At 38.7% G+C, this 15,762-nt stretch overlaps 2 protein-coding genes across 7 annotated transcripts; both read left to right on the top strand.

Moving 5' to 3' along the window:
• The first annotated feature begins 11,374 nt into the window (after positions 1–11,374).
• On the top strand, positions 11,375–12,034 carry LOC121997995 (60S ribosomal protein L9-like). The gene has a single exon (XM_042552706.1). It carries the CDS (start codon positions 11,447–11,449, stop codon positions 12,032–12,034), a length of 588 nt encoding a protein of 195 aa, XP_042408640.1. The 5' UTR covers positions 11,375–11,446.
• A 38-nt stretch (positions 12,035–12,072) lies between these two features.
• On the top strand, positions 12,073–15,523 carry LOC122024995 (cell division control protein 2 homolog D-like). Of its 6 annotated transcripts, XR_006123570.1 has the most exons (7): positions 12,073–12,214; positions 12,898–12,978; positions 13,665–13,784; positions 14,085–14,189; positions 14,336–14,445; positions 14,709–14,770; positions 14,853–15,523. XR_006123570.1 is itself a non-coding variant. In XM_042583751.1 (4 exons), the coding sequence occupies exons 2-4, from the start codon at positions 14,353–14,355 to the stop codon at positions 15,004–15,006; spliced, it is 309 nt and encodes a 102-aa protein (XP_042439685.1). In that variant the 5' UTR covers positions 13,794–14,189; positions 14,336–14,352; the 3' UTR covers positions 15,007–15,523. The 6 variants fall into 6 exon arrangements, 1 of the variants encoding a protein (XP_042439685.1); XR_006123574.1 differs by lacking the exon at positions 12,898–12,978 and having other exon boundaries at positions 12,178–12,214; XR_006123573.1 differs by lacking the exon at positions 12,073–12,214 and having other exon boundaries at positions 12,271–12,978.
• Positions 15,524–15,762: the final 239 nt, after the last annotated feature.

Raw genomic sequence — 15,762 nt, 5'->3', positions numbered from 1 at the left:
CGGTTCGAAATCGTAAATCGTTCGATTAAACACTATCGGAGTTAAAACTCACAGCGGAATAAAGAAGAAGCAAACACACAAGAACACGATCGTTTACTTCGTTTGGAGCCTATGACGACTCCTACTCGAAGGCCCGCGATCCTTGATCGCTTTCCGTGGGCAACAACTATAAGTTCGGAATAATTACAAGCCGAAGTACAATAATTGACAAGAATTAATTATATCGACGACAATTAAGAAATGAAGATTCGGAGCTCCGGGTCGTCGGGTGGTTGTCGCAGCACTTCGGGATCGTGTCGTTAGCAGCTAGTCGCAGAAGGATTGCTTGGAAGAAGATATTGTGAGCTGCTGGTCGAGATCCCTTATAAAGGGTGTTCAAGGCGCCTTCTACTGTTCACCAAGGCGCCTTGAATGAGCCGAGTCAGCCGCGGAGATAAGCGCTGAACTGGTCGAACCTTATCAAGTTCAAGGCGCCTTCAGCCTCTCCAAGGCGCCTTCATCAAGCTGTCCAAGGCGCCTTGGCTTCCTTCAAGGCGCCTCCAAGCTTGCTTCACAGCCAGCTCAGGTTTTGCACCCGAGGCGCCTCCAAGCTCCATGGAGGCGCCTTGGTACTGTTCATCCGAGGCTAATTTTGCACTTTGGTCCCTGCAAGATATGTTAAACACAAAAATACTCTGCAGCACAAAGTTAGCTCATAACACATAAGTGATAGTATAAAAGTGAAAGTTTGACAGTCTCCGGACTGTCCGAGTCTAACTTCGGGTTCCCGACTGGAAACCCTAGGTCGACCCGACGCCTATTGTTCCCTCTGCGGGGAACGCGTCCTCACCTACTCCACTCAGGAGATTTATCTGATGTCAATCCGGTCCTCCAGACTGACTGGACTTTCCGCCTAGGGTTACCACCCCATAGGACCTAGGGTTACCGCCCCCTAGGGTTTTTCTCTACCTAGGGTTACCACCCCCTAGGGCCTAAGGTTGCCGCCCCTTTGGGTTTTCCTCAACCTAGGGTTACCGCCCCCTAGGACCTAAGGTTGCCGCCCCTTAGGTTTTTCCTCCACCTAGGGTTACCGCCCCCTAGGACCTAAGGTTGCCGCCCCTTAGAGTTTTCCTCCACCTAGAGTTACCGCCCCCTAGGACCTAAGGTTACCCCCCCCCCCTTAGGATTTTCCCCTGCCTAACCGTAGTTAGGACTTTCCTGAAACCTTATTTAACCACGTTAGATAACAAGGAATCTTAACTTTGAATCCCTTTGCCATTATCAAAACTGAGGTTCGATCGTCGGATGCTTACTGCACCAACAGGAAGCTCTCTTTTCTAGCATCCCTTGAAGGTTAGTTGGTGGCCAAAACTTAGAAGCAAAGGAAGAAGCTTTGGTGGATTTCATCTTGGTAGATCGTCGCCCACACGACGTCCAAGAGGAGGAGAGGAATACAACAAAAGATTAAGAGATCTATAAGCTACTAAGAAAGGTATAACTAGTTATTTGTTTCCACATCATAACTAGTTCATCTTCTTTGTATAGATCTTGAAAAAACAAACACAAGAGGTTGCTGATGGAGAAGATCATAACTAGTTCATCTTATTTGTTTCCGCATCATAACTAGTTCTTCAGATGGAGAAGATCGCACAAACCTAAGTAATTTCCTATAATCATCCATAAAGGAAGTTTGATCTAGTGATCCGTAAACAAACTCATCTGATGTGGAGGAAGGCACTTAAAGCCAACGCGCAAGTTTGAATGCATCACTTACAAACCAGTAATGGAGACCGTGAAATTTAATTAAATAATTTCTCTCCTACTTAGTTATTTAAAATGAGGAATTTTAGCATGCACACACACACAACACATATAAACAGCATAAAAGGCAATAAATATGAAAAATAATTTTCCAACTATTATGGCCTCATCCATAGCTGTCCTCTGTATGCCGCTAACCCTAGCCGCTGCCCTAGGGTTTATGTCATTGCATCCTTCTTTCTTCCTTTTCCGCTGCACCTCCGATCCTAAAGGTAGCACCACTCATAGCAAGGAGACGAGACGCAACAAAATAAAATTTTACATTTATCGATCTTATATTCCACGAAGGAATGTACATGTAATCTAGATCGAACAGAATGTAAAATCCTAAAACTAATATAGCTCCTGTTGTATTTAATAAGTACAATCATGCACACACATAAAATACCCTCGACATGCCCGAGGGTCCAATCACACACAAACACAATAAGGTCATAATAGTTGGCACTAGGATGCTTGCAACCAAAGAGTTAATATATTTGCACATCCTACTATTATCCTGCCTAAATTTATGTATGAACCGTGCATAATTTAACTGAAAACCAAACACACAAAGGTAGAAAACTCGCTCTGATACCAATTGTTGGGTGCTACTTAGAATTCCGTTCTGTTTCCCTTGCTCAAAAATTTGTACAAGAACAGTACTTTTCCTAACAGCTCATGTGCTCTACAGAATTTAAACTTAGATTGCAAACGAAACTTAACATTTTTAATCCAAGTTGTTCTTCAGAAGTTAAACTTGGATTAGAAATGGAACTTAACATTTTTACTCCAAGTTCAACCCATGTGTTCTTCAGAAGTTCAACCATATTACAGAAATTGATTAAATATCTATTTCAAAGATTAGCTTCCAGGTTAAACATGGCGAGGCACTCAGCCTTCTTGGGTATGGGGGCATCCACCATTTCCTAGACAAAGCCTTTCAAAGAAATTAAATATTTAAACTTCTTATAGTAACCTTAGGTTTAACTATAGAGACCACAATAGAAACACAAAATCGATAACCTCTTGTGTTGGTATTTCAGGATCCATACAAAGAACACAAACTAATTATGCAGTGGAAATAAATAATTAGTTATACCTTTCTTTGCAACTAAAAATCTCTTGATCTTCTGTTGCATTCCTCTCCTCCTCTTGGACATCGTGTGGGCGACGATCTACTAAGATGAAATCCACCGGAACCTTCTTCTTTGCCTACAAGTTTCGACCACCCAAGAAATGTCAAAATAGGAAACTTCCTTCTCTTCTTCTTCCCCTCCAAGCAAATCAGCCACAAGAAGATGGAGCTTGATGTGCCGCCGACCTTAAGAGAAGGAAACAAAGGGAGAATAGAACGAGAGAAGGGTCGGTCACAAGGAAAAGAGAAGAGGGAAAGCTTAAGTTTTGGCCCTAAGGGAATAAGAGAAATATGGAGATGTGTTATGTGTTATTTGTTATTCCCATAAGGCACCCTCTACTCCTCTTTTATAATACTTGCTCATGGTAAAAAAGGAAATTTTAATAATAATTAAAATCTTTCTCTTTTAAATTTTATATTGTGATGGCTACAAAAGGAAAGTTTAAAATTAAACTTCTTTTCTAAATCATGGTTACAAAAAAGGAAAGTTTTATTAAAATTAAAATCTCTCTTTTAAAACCATTATAGATGGCAACAAAAAAGGAAAGATTTTAAAATTTAAAACTCTCTTTTAAAACCATGTGGATGGCTTCAAAAAAGGAAAGATTTTAAAATTAAAATATCTCTTTTAATCCTTTGTAGATTGCTATAAAAGGAAATATTTTAACAAAAATTAAAAATCTCACTTTTTATTTCTTTAGTGGTCAACCCCTTACTTGGTCACTAAGCAAGGCTTGGCCAACCACATCTTGGACATCAAGATGGGCTTGGTCGGCCGCTTGCTTGGGCACCAAGCAAGGATGTGGTCGGCCCCTAGCTTGGGTAAGAAGCTGGGCTTTGGGTGGATAAAAAAGGCTTTTAATAAGATGCTACAACAGGGACCTAGAGGAGGAATTGGTTTTGGCCTCCTGATGGACTTAAGCTTCCTGTGTTCGACCCGAACACCCAACTCAAGTTTATCAATAATAACTCATACCACTAAAGAGTTATTATTGAACTACCGCACCAATCCCATATTACATTATGGGCTTCTTATTATTATGATTGCATTAGTCTCCCTGTGTTTAAGATATCGAATGTCCATTAATTAAATATGTTACTGACAACTCACTTAATTAATATCTAGCTCCAAGAGTAGTACCACTCAACTTTATGATCATGCCGGACTAAGTTCACCTGCAGGGTTTACATGAGAATCCTTATGAGCTCCTTAAGGGGACACCATCAACATAGATAACTAGGGCACAGTTTCCTTCTATAATCAACAACACACCATATAAATAATATTATTTTCCAACTTATCGGGCCTATTGATTTAACGAATAAATCTCACCCATTGATAAATTAAAGAAATAAATACTAAATATATGTGCTTGTTATTATATCGGAATTAAGAGTACGCACATCTATAATAACAAAGCTTCTGTTCTTTTATGCAGTCAGTATAAAAAGAAACAACCTCAAATGGTCCTACTCAATACACACATAGTGTACTAGTGTAATTTTATAGTCAAGACAAACTAATACCAAATTACACTACAACCATTTCAATGGTTTGTCCCAATTCATCTTAGTTGTGAGCTACTATTTATAATTTCTAAGAAAATGATAACATGATCTTCTGTGTGACACCACACACCGTGTTATCTACAATATAAATTAAATAGATAACTGCATTTAACTAAATGCAGACATTTGACCAATGTGATTCTTATTACAAAATAAATATTCATACAAAAAGTTAGGCTTTTAGTATACATCCTAAAAAGGTAGACCAAAATTTAAATTTTCTATCTTTTTGTACTTTATTGCAAAATTAGTTAGTTTACTCTTTATGTCTATTTAGCCTAACTTAACTTGGGTTGCTCATATCAAAAAGGGAGAGATTGTTAGAACCCCAAGGTTATTTTGGTGTGATCAACAAGTTAAGTTAGGTCCTGTTGATTTTTAACCTTGTGTCTAAGTGTGCAGGAGCTTAGAAGCACAGGTAGTCGAGCGGAAGACGCAGCTAGCGAGAAGGACGACACGCGGTGCGTCCGAGGGACAAGGCGCTATTGACGAGAAGGAAGCGTGCGGTGGTTCCAAAGGACGAGAAGCCGGAGCAGAAGACTGCTCGGGGAGCAAGAGACGTAGCTAGCGAGAATGTCAGCACGGGGTGCAACCAAGGGACGAAGACTACGGATGAGTACGCTAGCAGACGAGAAGGAAGCATGCGATGATTCCGAGGGATGAGAAGCCGGAGCGGAAGCCTGCTCGAGAAGATCGGAAGTTGGGTTCGGGTGAGCCCTATTCTGAATGGCAGAGATCACCCAAGCAAGCAGAGCAGGAGCGGAAGACCCGGACCAAGGCGAGTAGCACCGGAGTAGAGGGCCGGACCAAAAAGTCAACTTGGTTGACTTAGTGGTCCAAGCGCACAGATCCATTTCGAGTGCCCGGACCGTTCGGGCGCCCGGAACCATTCCGGGCGCCCTAAGGTTGATTTTTGACCGGATCGCATCAAGCACGATCTGTTGTATTGGGGATAAAATTTTATCCCCCCAGGGTGCCCCGACCAAGGCTATAAATACAACCTTAGTCTAGAGCTTCACATCAACTCAAGAATTGTAATTTCAACACTTGTACACTTCAGTTTAGTTAGCTTCTTTCTTTTTTGTGCTTCATCGTAGTCAGAGGCTTCTCCGCCTGAAGGAGATACTAGTGCAACATCTTCCTTGGATTAACAATCTCCCCGGTTGTAACCAAGTAAATCCCTATATGCCTCTTCCTTTCTATTTTAATTTACTGCTTCTATATTTTGCAAGTGTTAGTTTAAGATAAGTCGAGAAAGGTTTCGTTTTATTATTTTTCAAGCTATTCAACCCCCCTTCTAGCTGGCCGCCATGATCCAATAGGCATAACCTAAGAATTTTGTAAATCTAAAGGATGTTGGAAAGGTATATAAGTTGTAAAGGTCCATTTATGGTTTAAAGCAAGCTAGAAGTTGGAATCTTCAATTTGATAATGCAATCAAAACATTTGGTTTCATAAATAACGAAGATGAACCTTGTGTCTACAAAAAAGTTAGTGGGAGCACAATTATCTTTCTCATTTTGTATGTAGATGACATACTTCTCATTAAAAATGATATCCCTACATTGCAATATGTGAAGATATGGCTTGAAAATTGTTTCTCAATGAAAGACTTAGGTAAAGTAGTGTACATTTTAGGCATCAAGATCTATAGAGATAGATCTAGGAGATTGCTTGGTCTAAGTCATAGTATATATATTGACAAGGTGTTTAATCGTTTCGTCATGTAGAATTCCAAAAAGGGATTTCTGTCAATATCACATGATGTGAGCCTTTCGAAGACTCAATGCCCCTCTTCTAGGGAAGAGAGAGACCACATAAATCAGATTCCTTATATGTCTGCTATAGGATCTATCATGTACTCCATGGTTTTACTTGCTCTGATATCTCATATGCATTATACATGATGTGCATAGATACCAGTTAAATCTAGGTGAAGGCCATTGGATAGCAGTTAAGAATATTTTTAGGTACCTAAGAAGAATGAAAGAGTATTTCTTGATATTTAGAGGTGATGAGGAGCTCGTTGTAAAGGGTTATGGCGATGCAAGCTTCCAAGCTGACAAGGATGATTCTAGATCGTAATCAGGGTATGTATTTTACTTAAATGGTGATGTTAGGTATTAGATACTACGGCAGTTCCATCTCATTCGAGAAATCATCAATAGAGGAGATGTAAGACAATGCAAAATATCGATCGATACTAACATTACGGATCCTTTGACAAAGGGTTTTACATAGAGGAAGCATGATGGTCGCACTAGCTCACTGAATATTAGATATTTCAATGATTGACACTAATGACATAATGAGATTGTTAGTATTAGCCCTAAGAGACAATCAAGAGTTGATTGACTTAGGATATATTATATCATATTTCATTAATAAAAGACAATGGTTATTATATTTACTTTAGATCTGTGTTAGATGAATAAGTATAATAATATCCTAGGGTAGTAGATTCTACTCTACAGTATATCAATTGATTGAATTGATAGTGGGAGACTATAGATATATAATAACACTACTCTTAACTATTCCTAGTCAAGCATTAATATATATGGGCAATATTAATGCGTAAAGACTAGCATATATGTCAACTAATGGCTTAATCTCATAAATCATGAACATAAGATATCAAGTTGACACATGAGCATATATTAGAGAATCTGTACTAAATTGATCGGCCATGAGATGTTTCATGGATCATTATATGAGTGTCATAAATATTCTCATGTGACTAATGGTATAAATGGACTTGAAATCACTATAATTTCTTACATAAAGGGTTGTGTACTTTGATATTGGAAAACATCACATGTAATAAGGTGGACTATAAAGTCGATCACTTGTATGCAATAAGTTATGTGGAGGGATGTGAGTAATGTAGATGAGATCTAACCCTTTTATATGACAGAAATGATATATATGAGTCCCTTGATTAAGTAGGACACAAGAATGCATGGTCATGCTCAAATTAGTTAATATGAGATATTAAGCTTATTTGATTAAGTGTGTCTACGCAGGGATCAAGAAACACAAAGATTGATAAGAGGATGACATAGTCTATGCCTCATCGATCAATCTAAATATTAAGGATAGAAGGACCAAGTTATATAAGATAATAGACACAGAAATATTAGGTCGAATCTCGACATTCTCGTCACTTGGGTAGCAATAATGATACATTACTAGATGTCACTCATTGCTTATATATCTAAAGCGGTTTTAGATACATTATCAACGTTACGAGAGTCTATTGGGTCATACACAAATAATATATTGATTTGGAGATAGGTTTAATTTAGTTTGACTAAATTATTATGGGCTTTAAGAATAATAGGTTAATCCAAAGTAGGGTGAACATTTGGTTAATTCGGTTTATAAATTAACTAAATTAATCAAAAATCGATGTACTATTAGCTAATCGAATCAAATCAAAGTTTTACTAAAATCGAATTAACTGAATCGGTTATTTCAGTTAACACTAAATTAACTAAATTTATTTAAAAATAATAAAAAGAATTTAAACAAAATTAATATCAAATTAACCTAATTAATCGAATGCTCGCCCCTAATCCAAAGTGTTGGTATCATCTTTGTAGTAATTGACACTACTACTAGTGGGAGATTGTTGTATTAGCCCTAAGAGTCAATTATAAAATAATTAATATTATTGGGTTAATGGATATTGATTGACTTATTGGGTTAATAATTAATCTAATATACTAAATCCAACCCATTAAGATTAATGAATATTAATAGATATTAACTCATCATTAATCAAAAGAAGATTAAGAGACACAAGCCTTTGGTATTCCTTGGATGAGTACAAAAGGCTTTTAGAATTCTTTTCATGAGATGAAATTTTTTTATTCTTCTTTCTCCTCTTGATCCTCTTTTGGTCGAACCTCCTAAAGTGGATAGCACCATGAAGATGGTTTCTCTCCGAATAGTGAGTTCGTGAGATAAACGGAAGAGCGTGTTTATGTGGATACCGTAGAGGTACAAATACTTGATCGCGCTGAGGTCTACATCTAAAGACAAGTTGCTGTCGGGATTGCTTTGGGCACACAACAAAAGTAACAATTCTATGTGATAGAGTAGCAAGAACATAGTATATGGTATGCACAAGAATCTCTAGAAGGATCCTTTTTCCACTGTGCATGTAATTATTTTTCGCATAAGATCCCTACACTTGCCATGACCCTCCCATGGGCATGGAGGCACCATTGAAGATAGAAAGGAGAAAGACCATGGAGAAACTTAACAACATACACACCTCAAGAACCGGTCGTGCCTTTTAGACACGGCCGTGTCTACTCTCTAGAGAAGAACAGGCCATGGTCGTGTCAACTAACACGGTTATGTGCAGCTAGCCGAGCCTATTCAAGGTGCAGTTGTGTCATTGGACACAGCCATGTTGATTTGGCCAAGAGGATTCGAGGAGAGGTCGTGGCATTTGACACAACCGTGTGAATTTGGCAAAGGGCATTCAAGCTATGGCTATGTCATTTGAAACGGTTGTGTATGAAGCCATGCTTCATATTTTTTAAAAAAGAAATTAAAACAAGGCATGATTGTGTCATCTTGACATGGCCGTGTCAGACCAGCCGAGCCTAACATGGCTTGGATATGTCTATAAGACATGGTCGTGTGGGCAACCGTGCTCACCGCCACACCTCCTCTTCTTTTCTTCTTCCTCAATTCTCTCTTCCCCTTTCCAACCCCAAATTTCCTCTCTCCTCAAGCCTAAGCAAGAGATAACGATCCTCCTCTTCCTCTACATCTCTATCTCATATTTCTCCTCCAAAATTCTCAGATCTCTTCTTCTTAATACCTAGATCTAGATCTAGATCTAATAGTTCTGGACTCTTTCTTTTCCCCAAGATTTCCATTCTTCTCCAAGATCTTCTCCTCTCTCTCTCAAGATCCCTCCTTATTTCTTCAAGAACACTCCCTTCATTCTTTAATAATCACTTTCCCCTACTTTTCTTTCAATTATGTCTAACATTTTGAAAAGGATCTGATATGTAAGTAGAGGTTCTAATGGGGGAAACGATCCAAGAAAGGACAAAGGCAAAGGGAAGGCTTCTTCCAAGGACAATGGCAAACAGATTTCACGCGACAAAAGTAACGACAACAAATATGGTAAATAATGAACAAAAGTTTAGATTTAATTATCTTGTTACCCGAAAATTAGTGTGCACTAGATATTTGGACCCTACTATTATGGAAGTCTTGGGAATTAAAAAGGATATAGATTGGTTAATTAGTATCTTTCACTGGAATGACATGATGTACTCGCACCAACCTACTTATCTCTGCCTTACCCTAGAGCTTTTTAGCTCAATATAGACACACTTTTCCTTTGATGAAGATTATAATGGTAAAATCAGCTTTAGACTAATGAATCAAGAATTTCAGTGGACTTTAAGTGATTTCAATAATTATTTTGGCCTACCTACAGGAGGAGCTCTCAAGTTTGACTATAATTTCAATAGCATTACTTTCTGAAATTCAGTTACTCAATTAAATGAACCCTATGACCTTTCTCGATCTAAAGCTTTCCACATGCAAAATCCTGTATTCTGTTACCTTCACCATGGGATGAGTAAAACTATTTTTGATCAAGGAGAAAGTGACAGGGTGGTTAGAAAGATGGATCTCTATTCATTTTGGGGAATGTTAAATAAAGTTAACTTTGATATCGGGTTATATTTTTTGCAAACACTTACGAGATTTGAGAAGGCATCTTTAGGATCAATAGTTTTTGGCAAATTGATAACCTAGATTGCTTTAAATTTAGATTACAAACTCGATGGTTTAGCTGTTACTCATGGAAATTACAAAATCGATATTAATATATGTCTTGCCATGAGAATGATATGCCAAGATGAGAACATTTTTGCCTTTCCTAAAAGGAATGGATTTCCCTTACCTCTACAACATCCTAAATGTACTACAGTCACTACAAGAAAAACCCTCATAGACATCGGTGGAACAACAACGGTCTTAAGCAAAAACCGATGTCTTTGAGTATTTTACACCAGTTTTTCCAAAAACCGATATCTATGAGGGCAGATTTTCGCCCATAGACATCGGTTTTTTAGCCGATGTCTATGAGCGCCTTTTTTTCGTTAATAGACACCGATTTTAACAGCGGTTTTTAAAACCCGGTGTCTATGATAAATAAAATAATTTAATTTTTCCACCAATACTTAACCAAAATTTACAACACTTCCCTCTTCCCTCCAAACCTAAACCTTCCTCTTCCTAGATCGCGCCGTCCTTCCCCTTCCTAGATCGACGCCCATCCTCTCCCGATCAGGATCAACACACGCCTCCCTTGTGAGGTCTGCGGAATGCCCCGCTTTCCCAAACGACCACATCCATATCCTCTTTCCCCTTCTCTTCTCCTCTCCCTTCTGTCTTTGCCCTCCTGCGGGTTGCTCCATCTCTTAGGGTTTCTTCTCCTCATGCTTTCTGGTTTCTCCGTTGATTCGTTGGCGGACTTTTCCCCGGAAATCATCTTGATTCCGTTGCTGTTTTCGCTGTTGGTGCTCGGATTTGGCTCCTCGGGGCTGCTCCTTCGTCGTCTGCACTCATGGCGGCTCTCGTCAAACGCAAAGGTGATCCCTTGTTGATCCTTGTGTGCTTAGCTTGTTTCTTAGTGTTTTCTTGGAGGAAATCGGTCGGCTCTGGGCTAGATCTGTTGGGATTTTTTAGTTCCTTGTTGGAATTTCTTTGCACTGGTTGTTTTGATGGCTAGACTTTCTTTTGAGGGGTTTAAAGCTTGTTAAATTAAGGTGATGGTGTAGATCTATTAATATTTTTTAGTATTTACTTTTATTCTTGTTAAATTAAGCTTTTATTCTTTTGAGGGGTTTTGAGTAGGACTAGGGTTTCTCTACTCGTTCGTTCTCGAGTCAGCGGCGGATCGTGAGACAGCCGGCGAAGATGAAGACCATCCTGTCCTCGCAGACGATGGATATCCCTGAGGGCGTCACTGTGAAGGTGAACGCTAAGATCGTGGAGGTGGAGGGCCCGCGTGGCAAGCTCACCCGCGACTTCAAGCATCTCAATCTCGACTTCGAGCTCATTGAGGGCGGGAAGAAGCTGAAGGTGGACGCTTGGTTCGGATCTCGGAAGACTACGGCCGCCATCCGCACCTCCTTAAGCCACATCGATAACCTGATCACGGGGGTCACAAAGGGGTACCGCTACAAAATGCGGTTGGTCTATGCCCACTTTCCCATCAACGCCTCCATCACTCCCAACAACAGCTGCATTGAGATCAGGAACTTCCTTTGGGAGAAAAAGGTCCCACACCGAGGCCGACAAGACGTTCGGCTTCCTAATGCGCGATGGCTACACCTTCTTCGCCATCGACGACGACGCCGGCGCCGACAACGCCGAGATGCTCGCCTTCCTCGAGCGCCTACGCGAGGCCTACGAGAACGCTCACAGGAAGGGAAAGATCGAGGGAGAGGTGCTCAACTGGGTCCTCCGGGTCGGATCCGGCGGGAAACCCAGGAACGGGTCTAAGAACGATGGAGCCCTCAAGATCGAGGCGTTCCCGGGGTCTCCGGGCGGCGTGATCTCAATGAGCCGGAGCTTGAGCTCCAGGCTCACGGGGCAGCAGCGCGCGACTAAGTTGTGGTGGCGCCGAGTGAAGATCGTAGCCACCGTCGACGTGCTGCTCTGCCTCACGATGCTCGCGATCTGGTTAGTGGTCTGCGGAGCTTTTCAATGCCTTTCTTGATTGTTTCCGTCGACATTCTTCTGTTTCGAATTGGCACAAAGGTGCAAATTTTTTTTTAACGAGTTTCACGGATCGACATCTTGTCCATGTTTCTCTTGAATCTATTCCTCCCCAAAGCGCCTTTCTTCTTCCTCTTCTTGTAGATATAGATTCAAACAGGGGCAAGATGTTCAATCAAAACCAGCTGCTTGAATTTGATCTGCTGTAAATATCTTCCTGAACGTCTAATAATGTTAAATCAGATTCAATTTCATGTTCATAATCTTTTTCATGACCTATCAAATCTCAATTTCTTGTTAATTTCGCAAGGTTAATTTTGAAATTTCTGAAGCATTCATACATGTGGCATTTTCTCATTAGAAAGATCCAAACTTTCATGAAGAAATAAATAGTCATCAAATAGCTAAATTAACAATTGTTGCTAGATCCAAACGGTTTTTCATTAATTTTTAACACCCCTTGGTACGAAGCAAGAGACTCCAACTAAGTGGAGTTGGTCAAAGGAAGAGACTCTATATGGATCCAACTATGCTAGTAGATTCAATGTCTTCCTATAGTAACGTGCATATTAATATCTTTCCGTTCTCGTATATTGATCTAGGTGAATGTAAGTCATGTGATTCATGATTTGTCTTTTGGACCAAAGTATCCAGGGATCCATAATCCTCTTAATGGAAATGCAAGGATACTAGATGATACAAGTGGAACGTTCAAGTATTATATAAAGGTTGTTTCTGCCCTTTCATCTAATTGCATGATTGTACTAGGATGTTTTTTTTTCTTGACATCTGAGGCTTTTCTTATATCTCATTAAACAAAAATTTTATCTTTTGGTTTTTCAACCTACCGTTTTTGGTTTCATTTATTGGATTAACCTGCATTAGCAAAAGTAGCACTCATTTACTTGTATTTTTCTGTGATTTCAACTGAGAAATTTACTCTCCCTGTAGTGAGATAAATATATACTGTTAAACCTCACGTCCTGGCGTTTACATTACTACTTAGTCTGTTATGATTTTGTCAAACTCTAGCCACATCTTATTTTCTACACAGTTTGTGTAGTGATCTATAACCTTTTTTATTTTGCTCTTTTACTTAATATAATATGCAGAACACTAGTTTTCGATTGTCTTTAGATTCAATCTTGTAGTACTACCTTTTCCTTCTAAAAGACAAGAAAGAGGTTAATTGGTAATTCAATGCAGATTGTTCCAACGGAATACAGATACCTCTCTAAATAAGTGTTGCCTACAAACTAGTTTTCTGTCACAGAATACTTTGTGTCAATGCGTGACTTTGATAGGTCATGGCCAGGTCAATGTCTCAAGCGTCATACTGATTTAACATACAAAATGATTTTTTTTTTTTTTTGGGTAGAATTTTAACCCCATTTTTCCATTTTCCTTTGAACAGCTGTTTTCTTCTTGTATGATCTGTCACCTATTACGGTGACAATAAGAGAAGAACGACATAGTTTTCTTCATTTCCTAACTCGGCTATGTGCCGTGCTTGGTGGCACATTTGCTTTAACAGGTACATGCTGATCTTTCTGACACTTTTCAATTTTTTTTTAAAATTTGCAAGATTTTTCTTGTACACGTCCAGAAATTTTTTGCCATATCTTTTGTTTAATTGATGCCGGTATATCATCAGTAATTCATGTTAGTTACTTGAGGCCATTATAGTAATATGTGGGCTTCCTTGGAATTGGTTATGACATTGTTCTATTGTTCATGTGTTACTTTTTCCATTGATATTCTGATTTTCTTTTGATGCCTTGGAGTTGGATAAATATTATTCCTTTTGTTTTGATTCTGTTTAATTTTTACCAAGATTGTAGTTATATCTAAGAGGTCAAGGAATATGCAGGCCAAGGTTCGAGGTGCTCTCTAGCCCACATTTTGCACCTCCTTTGAGCTGGAGCATTGTTTTTTTTTTGTAAGAATTCATGTTCCTTTTCAATCTCATGTTCAATGAACCTTTCAATAAATTAGTGTTAATGTATTCGGATCACAGAATGTGAATTCACATCTATTGATTATGTGGAAGTTTAATTATAATCATGCCTCCTCCATGCTGCTTAGATTAATGAGGTTTAAGAATGAAGGAAGATTTATGTGAATTCACGGATCTGAAAAAGTACATCATAAGTTTCCGCCAGAGCCATGAAATGATGCCACCAATGACTGTTAAGGTAAAATTTAATTTAAGAGCTGATTTTTTTTTCTACCACCCAATATGATGCATCAAAATTTGTTGAAATCCTCGTTACCAAGAGGTTGTTGAAGAGCATCATGATTTCTCTCTGTTTCTTGAAAGGTTCTTTAAAAGATGTCAATTGTGCATCAACAACATGAATTTTAGGGCAGAAAATTTCTTTGCTTCCACTAGGGATAGGACACTAAATATTTGATAAATTATGGTACTTTTAGATTCTCACAAGGTCTCTTGCTGTAGATTTTGATGTATCAACTCTGCAAAGGAATTTCATTCTGTCATGGTCATGGAGTGTTGCACAGGTTGGAAAAAACTCATTCACCATCTTGTTTCAGTATGTTAAAGATAAGATCTTGTTGAATAATTTGCTCCTTAATTTTGCAGGGATCTTAAGCCTCACAATCTTTTAATCGACCGTAAGACTATGATGCTAAAAGTTGCGGATCTTGGACTCAGTCGTGCTTTCACCATTCCCCTCAAGAAATACACGCACGAGGTCACATATCTTTTAGCTTGTATTGGAAAGCACAGCATTTGAAAATACCTAGCTTTCCAGTTTTCACGGCAAAATTTGTTTGAATGTAAGATATCTGATATGACATTTTCCTTAAGTGTTTAGTCACTGCAGAACTTATCTGATAACCTATGCTTGTGGTCTAATTCTACATTTCATCTCTTAAAAACTAGTTTTTCTTTGAGTTTTCTACGTATCTGATCTCCCTTCTTTGTGTTCCACTACCTTTTTTCCATATCAGAAGCATTCAAGTGTTTCCCCTTTATCTTTTCCTTGCAGGTCGATCTGAGTTCCTCTGTTATTCTTGGAATTTCTTAGATCGAATTGGAGCATTGCTCATGTTAGAACATTTTTTTTTTATCAGATGGCAATTCTTTGCTCTGCCAGTAACACTAGCGTGGTTGTTGCACTCTGTCTACTGCTCCTCATCAATCTGTACACTTGAATTAGAAGGAGCAAATTATTTATGTTATATTCTAAGCAGCATATACTAAGTGTCATATATGAAAGTTTTAGATTCTATGTTATATTTGTTATCTTCCACAGCAGCCTTTAAAAACTCAGTATTCTATTTTATTTGATACATGTACACATTTGTTTTAGTTATTTGACATATGATGGATCTATGTGTTTTTACAGTTTACAAATCTCAAGTATTCCAGAGTTGAAATTGATGAAGTACGGTTCGAGTGGGCTGAATGCATGTTAGATTACATTTGAAGTACGGTTCTACCTTGATGTGTTAAAAGAATGTTCTACCTTGATTTTGATATCTATTAG

The sequence above is a fragment of the Zingiber officinale genome, chromosome 1A, assembly GCF_018446385.1.
Source record: "Zingiber officinale cultivar Zhangliang chromosome 1A, Zo_v1.1, whole genome shotgun sequence".
In the NCBI taxonomy this organism is placed as follows: Eukaryota; Viridiplantae; Streptophyta; class Magnoliopsida; order Zingiberales; family Zingiberaceae; genus Zingiber; species Zingiber officinale.
This window is presented reverse-complemented; position numbering and strand designations above follow the sequence as displayed.